The sequence below is a fragment of the Octodon degus genome, unplaced genomic scaffold (genome assembly GCF_000260255.1).
Source record: "Octodon degus isolate 3935 unplaced genomic scaffold, OctDeg1.0 scaffold00028, whole genome shotgun sequence".
NCBI lineage: Eukaryota > Metazoa > Chordata > Mammalia > Rodentia > Octodontidae > Octodon > Octodon degus.
In genome coordinates this window covers 18,860,183-18,869,212 of record NW_004524604.1, presented here as the reverse complement: position 1 = coordinate 18,869,212, position 9,030 = coordinate 18,860,183, and the positions used below count along the sequence as shown (strand labels likewise).

At 36.8% G+C, this 9,030-nt stretch overlaps 1 protein-coding gene across 1 annotated transcript in view; it reads right to left on the bottom strand.

The window, feature by feature from the left end:
- Positions 1–9,030, bottom strand: part of Atr (ATR serine/threonine kinase) — a 146,029-nt gene that overhangs the window by 44,183 nt on the left and 92,816 nt on the right. The window contains exons 30-34 of the mRNA XM_023712951.1: positions 7,750–7,841; positions 7,341–7,518; positions 5,737–5,916; positions 5,184–5,343; positions 704–883 (exon numbers count right to left, since the gene is read on the bottom strand). Coding sequence (XP_023568719.1) covers positions 704–883; positions 5,184–5,343; positions 5,737–5,916; positions 7,341–7,518; positions 7,750–7,841 — 790 coding nt within the window. The remainder of the gene's footprint in view (positions 1–703; positions 884–5,183; positions 5,344–5,736; positions 5,917–7,340; positions 7,519–7,749; positions 7,842–9,030) is intronic.

Here is a 9,030-nt window from a genome sequence, read left to right as displayed (position 1 = left end):
GAAGAATGTATGCAATGTGTTAATTATTGAAACTGTCCTACCAATTTGGTTTGAAACTGTCTCATTGCTATTTGTTTCTCAATAAAATTATGGAAAAAAAATAAATAATAAAGGATATTAGAGTCTAAATCTCTAAGAAGTAAGGTTACTTGGAAATCAGCTTATATTTAAAAGCTTGTTTTAATGCTCTTCTAGGGCAGTTGTATACAGCAGCTTTTAGTGTAGGGCTTATTTTTGTCTTTTTCTTGGTATGCAGTTCATGCTGGCCTTAAGCACCCTTTGTAGCCCAGGCTGGTCTCAAAGTTATAATGATCCTCCTGCCTTAGCAGTGATTACAGCCGTGTGCCAGGCATCACTTTCAGCTTAGTGTAGGGCTAATTTAGCCTTATCTACAGACCTTTTTAAGGTCTTTACTGACTGCTCTGCATATACAGTAAGGCTTCTCCATTTTCCTGGTGCATTGAGTGATCCTTAATGCTGTGATTTAGTATTCAGCTAAAAATCAGAGATCCCCACGAGTAGGAATTCATTTAACTTTTATCTTTCAGTCTGCCTTACATACTGCAGTCATGTGCTCTCCTAGTTTTCTACTTATATATCAGTATGTACTTCCATACATACTTCAAAAATCATTATATTCCATTTCAACGGCAAAATGGATTCATTAGGTTTCTAAATGAAATTACATTAGATATACACTCACCTTGTACTTTTTCATAATTGCATTGCTTTCAAAGTTAGCTGTTTCTTCCATGAATCGACCTACTAGTAGTGTAGCTCGACCAAGGATTAACATGTTCTTACTCTCAGTTGGGGTTTTATTTTCAGGAAAGTATAATTCAACACCTTTCTGGAGAACAATAAGTGCTTGATGAACATCACCCTAAAAGAAAAAAAAAAAGAGGGGGGATAATAATAACAAGCCTTTTAAGAACATATTCTTATTTTCTGAAAAACAAAATTATTTGAATTTAAAGTTCATTACACATATTTAATAACAAATTCACATGTAATTTTATGCTTATCTCTTATTACTTTCCCCCCACTGTGAGACAGGGTCTTGAGCTCAACTGCTTTATAATTCAGACCTCCCTTCAGCTCACAGCAATCCTCCCACTTTAGTTAGTCTTCAGAGTGCTGGGATTACAGATATGTGCCTCCACACCCCCAGTTTCTCATTTTATACAAGCATAAGAAAAACTAAAGAAATATACAAGCAAATTGGAATAGTAACCATAAAGAAAAATCTCTGAGTTTAAATAACACATAGTGTAGGGAAGTGCTATCACAGAGGAATACACATTATAGAGGTTAGAGAAGGCAGTCCTCTAAATGTACCTGATCATATAGGAAAATGGAGGATAGAAAGAATCAGGAAAGTTTGCAATGGGGAAAAATCTAAATTAAGTATTAGAAAGTGAGCAGAAATTTTCCTAGCAGAGAACTTAGTGAGACATTCTAGACAGAAATAATTTTAACTGTGAGAAAAAAAAGTACAGACAAGCTCGCAACTTACGTTGATTTCCACTTACAATTTAAAAAAATTTTTTTTCTTGAGACAGGTCTCATGTGCTGGTCAGGCTGACTTTGAGCTCAATTTGTAGCCCTGACTGGTGTTGAATTTGCAACAATCCTCCTTCCTCAGCCTTCCAAGTCCTGGGACTACAAGTGTGCACCACCATGCCTAGGCTTGACTTTTCTGTTTTTTTGGATTTTTGTTGTCATTGGTTTGTCCTTTGAGACTAAGTTTTACTGTACAGTTTAGGCTGGCCTCGAACTCACAGCAATCTTCCTGTCTTAGCCCCTAGAGTCATGGAATTACAGGCATGTACCACCATGCCTGGCCGCTTTTCCTGACTTTTCAAGGGTATAAATGTCACATATATTCTGCAGAAGCCATACTTCAAATTTATTTCTTTACCAAGCTTTTATGATGAAAAAGAATTTTATATACTTTATGATCGGTGTTTTAATTATTTATCTTTATTAGCACATACTTGTAGTACATTAACTGCCATGGTTGGGGTTTTTACAAGGTGAGCAATACAACACAGGACACATTTTATAAGATTATTTTATAATGAATCATCCAAATAATCATATACAAAGAATGGAAGAAATCTGTCCACAAACTAAAACTGAGGCTTGGACTTCACAATAATGTCCTGTATGAGTCCAGCTGAAAACCTAGAACTCATTAACAATGCCTTCCACAAGTCCAACTGGAGGCCTAGAGCCCACAACAATGTCTCATGCAGGCACGCTTCACAGATCTGTATTGGATTTTTTTCCCCCTGCTGGCTCAGGCTGCCTTAAGGGCGGGTCTAGTAAGGCCTGTGGATCTGGGGATCAAACCACAGTATCTGGAGCCTGACTGCCTTTGCTTAAGCAGGCACTTTGAGCTAATGGGCAGGCCCCCTCACAGATCTGTATTGGGAAGGCCAAAAAAGGTCAGTGGTGGAAACCAGAGAGTCTATGCCAGCGGGATGGAGGATCTGTGCTAGCAGGCTTGGGGATCTGAACTGGAGTTAGGAAGCAATGCTTAAGAACCAGAGTGCCCCTGAAAAGTACCACAGCCATCCTCAGCAACAGTGAGGTCCCAAGCTACTCCACAGATGAGGAAAGCTGAGTTCCCATCAGGAAAGCCAATGTGAAAAGCTTCTAGAGACTGAGCTGCACACGATCTTCCCCTTTGGAGTCAAGAAGCAATGCTCAAGATGAGGATCAGAGCTCCCTCAAAGTGAACTGTAGCCATTCTCAGTGACGAGATTCTGATGAGAACACCCAAGTTCACCAGGAAAACCAGCATGACAAGGTTCCCCAGCAGAATAGCCAAACCAGCAGAGAACCAAGAGGTCCTAATGGTTCCAACAGCTTCTCCAAACAGCTTCTCTAGTTCTGCCTCTTATGCTGCTGACAACAATCCTCCGGTGGCCTCCCATACCTAGCACCAGGCTAGTTCAGTTCAGCTGGGTGTAACAAGCTGACCACAAGCTGGCAATCCACTACAATAACGATTACATTAACTGTAAGGAATAGGTAGGTACATGTACATAACACATTTCAATTCTTTGTTTTGCCTTCCATTTTATGTTCTTGCCAGCATCAGCTTCATTTATTTTTAAGTCCTTACAAAATTATCACACGTACAGATTAACAGCAAGACTAGAAGGCCAAAAAACATTTTAAAAACCATGTAAGACTATTATACTAAGTCAAGGCACACTTTTAGATACACTGCCCATGATGAATTACAAGAAATTTTTTTTCCTGTATTTTATTTCGTAGTTTATATACTGAATTTCTCACATAAGAGAAACCATACATTTAAGCTGTATGTCTCATTCAGTTTACATTATGGTCTGAAGGTATACCAATTTTCCTACAAATGATTCAGGCTTATCTTTCTTTATGGCAGACAAGTACTCTACCATAGATACCACTATGTATAGATACCACTTCTTTAATCCATTCATCTGCCAATGGACATACAGGCTGCTTCTAAGATGTAGTTATTATTAATTGTGCTGCTATAAAAATGGGCATGCATGTATCATCTTGTATAATGCCTTAAACTCTTTTAAAAAGGGGAACAGCTGGATCAACTGGAAGTTCTATTTTTAGCTTTTTGAGGAATCTCTACACTGATTTCCATATTGGTTATATACAATAAAGAAGAGTTCTTTTTTCTCCACAGCCTCACCAGCATTTGTTACTGGCTGATTTCTTGATGGAAGTCATTCTTTCTGGAGTGAGACAGAATCTCAGTGTTGTTTTAATTTGCATTTCTAAAATGGCTGGCAATGTTGCCCATTTGTTCATTTATTATTTTTTAATCTTTTATTTATTTATTTATTTGGTACAAGGTCTTGCTATGCAGCTTGGACTCATAGTGATCCTCCTGTCTCAGCCTCCCCAGTGCTGGGATTACAGGGGTGTGCTTCCACGCCTGGTCTTAGTGGCCAGAATGACATGAGGTACCAGGGATCAAGCCTAGGTCCTCATTTGGCAGGCAGGTGCTTAGACCATCAAGCTATCTGCCCAGCCCAACATTTGTTCATTTATTTATCAGACATTTGTACTTACTCCTCTAAGATGTGTCTCTTCATTCCAATGCCCCTTTTTTGGGGGGAGGGTGAGCTCTAACTTTGAGTTCTGTGTATATCCTGGATATCAGTCCTTTGTGTGAGAGGTAGCTGGTAAAAACTTTTTCCCAACCTGTAGGTCATCTTTTCAGTATGCAAATAGTGAATTCAGACCTTGTCCTGGGCTTCTGTGGGATACTCTCTAGTGATCCTGGCAGTGGTAGTCACAATTCAGATTGCATGTGAGCAAGATGGCAATAACTGATACTCTGTTAATCCCCTTTATCTGTGGGGGTACATTTCAAGAGCCCCAGAAGAGCATGTCTGGAATTATGAATGGTACCAGATGTTCTTTCCCTATATGCATATATTTAGAATAAAAATTTAATGCATAATGTACAGTAAGAAAGTAACAACTTAGAATAAAAGAAAATGATGCTACAGTAAAACTCATTTAAGACTTAAGAACTCAGGTGTGGTAGTGCATGCTAGTAATCCCAGCACTCAAGAGGCAGGAGGAAAGTTGAGTTCAACCTGGGCTATACATACAGAGTTCCAGGCTACCCTAGACTATAGAATAAAACTTTAAAAGTGTATGAGTATTTATTCCTGCTATTTCCTTTTTAGTATTTTTGAACAGATTATTCACAGGTAAGTGAAACCTCAGGTGAATAAAACCACAACCATTGAAAGTGAAACCAAGAACAACAGAACTGCTGTAATACTGTGCTGTTAAGCTATGATAACCAATAGGTTAGGCTTATTAACTGCACCTTGACTTAAAAGAAATAGGTATTAAATATTAGATACAAGGGAAAAATAAAATAACTGGCTATTTTCATCTAGAAAAATGTAGGGGAGATGAAAAATGAAAGTAAAATAAAACAAAATATATTTTTAAACTTGAAATGAGAAGCATCTGAATTCTGCTCAATAGGAAGAACAATTTCTCCCACATTATAGTAGATAAATAAAGAACAGAAAAATGACAGGAAAAAAATTGTAAATTTGGTTCAGGGATCTTCTCTGTTGGGCCACCATAGTCAGTATGTAATTCTCAATAATAGATTCACCTCATGAAATTCCCTTGGTCATTACCTTGGACCACAGCCATTTTGCTCTCTCCACACATAGTTCGGCGAGCCGAGATTCTCCTGCATTTAGGAGAGCATTGTAGGCTGTCTGGTGGTGCCCTGCCTTTCTAGCCACTCTGGCACTCTGTAGCCAGCACTCTCCAATCATCTCATTGTAATCTGGTCTGAAGGGTTGTGACAAAACAGAGTAAAAGAGCATTTGTCAGTATTTGTTGTTGGTATTAACTAACTTAATTAAAATTATCTCTGCCCAACACAGGACATTCTCAATATACAATTTCCCAGTATCAGTGATTTTTTCAATTTAAAAATCCTTATTTTAATTTGTTTATGGTGCTGTTTCGTTATAAAACTAAGAATTATTGAAAAAATTTTAACATTAAACATTTAACATTGATTTATATTAAGATGTAGGTTTTTTGCAATTATAAAGTATGGCTTGGAGGATTGCAACAGAAAAATGCAGTCAGACAGAAAATTAGTAAAAATATAATCAAATACTGTAGCTTCCAAACACTAAATTCAAGATAATTGTCAGTAAAAAGTAATGTGAAAACCTTTTGTTGAGGCTTAATAATGCCCTCCTGAGTGCAAGGATGGGTTCCTTAGCTCTGTAGGAATTCTGGGTCATTTCTAGTCGAACTGCCCAGTTCAGAGAGTCTTCTTGAAAACTGTCACCTGGAGACTGGTGAAACAGTGGTCTGATGCTATGTTCCAATTCACACAACATGTGCAATCTGAAGATAGATACAGCCTATGTTAAAATCTTAATATATTTAGTTTTATTAATCTCATAAATTTCATATTACATAAAGCATGTATTTCAAATTAGCTGTGAAGATTGAATGTGCAGTTTCTTTGGTATAATTTCAATATACATTCTTGCTATAAAACCAGTAACACTGATATCTTTGATTTCAAATTGAGTTTTAAACACTAACTTATCTTAGCTAAAATACTTAGTCCTTTGCTATGATTCTGAAATTTTTATGAATTATATTAAGAATAGCATATAAGTCTAAATAGAAATGTATAAAAATTGAACTTTACAACTTAAATGAAAATTTGAAAATATAGACCTACTATAAATCAAAATAATTGCATATTGTTGGTGACAGATTAAAGTACCTGGCACAGCAGCAGTCAATAAAAATTGTGAAATGAATGTAGTTTTTTTCACAGAAACTGCTGTACATTCACACTAACTGCCCCCACTTACATAATAGTGTCTATGATTCACTGTGCAATGCATAAGGATATTGCTTATCATCCAAAAATCAGAATTAAGTTTAGTGGCTCAATCTCTGGTTTCATTAGGATATCAAACAAAGGCACAAATACCAAATACAATGAGTTCTATCTGAAAAAAAAAGCATAATTACCTTTTAAATATCTCATAGTTCAATTACAGAACTTATTTTTTTCTTTTTTTTTATAAGAAGTTAATAGATTGAAAATTTCCACCATTGTTTTCCTCACATTTAAAAGTTAATAATTTTTTTTCTGACAATGTAATGCCTTCCTGTGTGTATGATACATTTGTGAATAATTAGGGAAGGGAACCAGTAAGTACCAAATGCCTGGCTGGTAAGTACATAGATGCCTCACTATGTAGATCGGACTTGTAGTGATCCTCCTGTTTTCAGCATCCTGCTGGGATTACAGGCACGTGCTATCACGCCAAGTCAAGAGGATGTAGGTTAGAAAATTTGTTTTAAAAAATTATAGGGAGGGGCCGGGGAGATAACTTAGTAGAATAAGCACTTGCTTAGCAAGCTTAAGGGCCTGAGTTCAATCCCTGGTTCTGCCAAAAACAAACAAACAAACAAACCAAAAACAAACAAACAAACAAACCAAAAAAAAACAAACAAACAAACAAACAAACAAACTATAGAGAGGGCTGGGGAGATAGCTCAGTGCATAAGTACCTGCCTAGCAAGCACAAGGTCCTGAGTTTGATCTCGAGTACTGCAAAAAAGAAAGAAAGCAAGAAAGCAAGACAGACAGACAGAGAGACATACTATAGGGTGACTGTGAGGTAAAAAGAACACAAGAGTCAAAATACAACACATATTATCAGAATTACTTATTCATTACAAAATTCAAATCCTACCAGGTAGCATTCATAGACCAGGTATATAAAAATGGGAGTCCCAGATACCTCACAATATATTCATATCCTCGTTGGTAAGAGCCTCTTTCAAAGCTTGCAGCTGAAAGAGGTACAATTTGCTCTGCTCTCACTAGTTTCAGTGTGTCATACAAAGTTTTGGCATCTCTTTTTTTGGCTGATAATAGTAACTGTCCCAGTCTGACACTCCATGATGTAGATTTTCCATCTGAAAATCAAATGGACAGTCAAGAAATGTCATGGTAGGTGGGTCTAAAAGCTAGCTTTACTTCATCTCATCGAATGGTCAGCAGAAACACCAAACCATGCTTCACTCTACCTTGAACAATGAAACAGGCAAATGTAAAACAGGCTAAGAGATCAATTATGAATGCTGCTAACTACTTAAGTCTGAATATACATGGCAAGTTAAAACTGCTTATATTTCAGAGTACTTCACCTGCTACTAAATAATTTTCCACCAAATCCCACTGTGACAATTTCCAAGCTGCTTCCACTCTGTACGTATTCAGTTCGTCTGTCCATTCAGACCTATTTAAAGAAGTCATATAAAGTAAATATTAATTTATTTAAATTTAAAAGTATTTAAAATTTTTAATTGGTTCAGACATTCTATTTATTATATCCATTTTTTAATTACCATACTTGTATTTTGTACTTAGGTATATAGTAATTATCACTACCCAAAAGCAAGAAAATTTTAACATCTTCATTCTTCAAAAACATTTTTTGGGCTGGCCAGATAGCTCAGCGGATTAAAGTGCCTGCTCAGACAGATGCAAAGACTGGGGTTTGATCCCTGGCTTGCTGTGCTGGCCCTGCCTCTGAGCCCCACTCAGATGGCAAACTGAGACTGGGTGTGGTGGCGTATACCTGTAATCCCATCGCTTGAGAGGCTGAAAACAAGAGAATCACTATGAGTCTGATCTGTGTAGTGAGAACCTGTCGACCCTAGACTACATACATTAAAAAAAAAACAAAACAAAACCAAAAACCCCCATTTTTTATTAAGGACTTCTGATACAGCCTTTAAAAAAAAATGACATTCCTTCACAAATTAAGTTGTACTATATATAAGAACAGAGTTAATTCTTGGATAATAACAGCCCACTGACAAATTATCTATATACTTAACTTGAATAAAGAGCATGGGAGGAGAAACAGATGAATTCAGAAACAAGCAATTTTAATAATTGAGAATTCTGAACTAAGTTTAATACAAAAATAGAGGGGCTACAGTTGTAAATAGGGGGCAGTTGGGGGGCTGCATAGGGTACTCTGCACAGAGAGTATAAGAAAGTTGCAATTGTTGGCCAGAGATGTAGCTCAGTGGCACAATGCCTGCATGGCAAGCTTAAGGTAAAAGAAAGGAAACTTGCAAATGCACTAAGCATGATGGTACAGGTCTATAATCCCAGCCCTCATGAGGCTGATTCACTTATACTCAGGAGATTGACACCAACCTAATCAACACGGCAAGGCCTTGCCTGAAAAAAAGTTACAAATGATGTATCGATGACCTAACAAAAGATACAAAATTAGCTACCTATATTATATATCTATTACTTTAAAATTTGGGTTTGCAAAATCTATGATATAAACTATTTTCTTTAAGAGACTGGGTCCCAGTCTGGTGTGGTGGCACAAGCCTATAATCTTTAAATTATTTATTTATTTATTTATTTGTGTGTGTGTGTGTGTGTGTGTGTGTGTGTGTGTG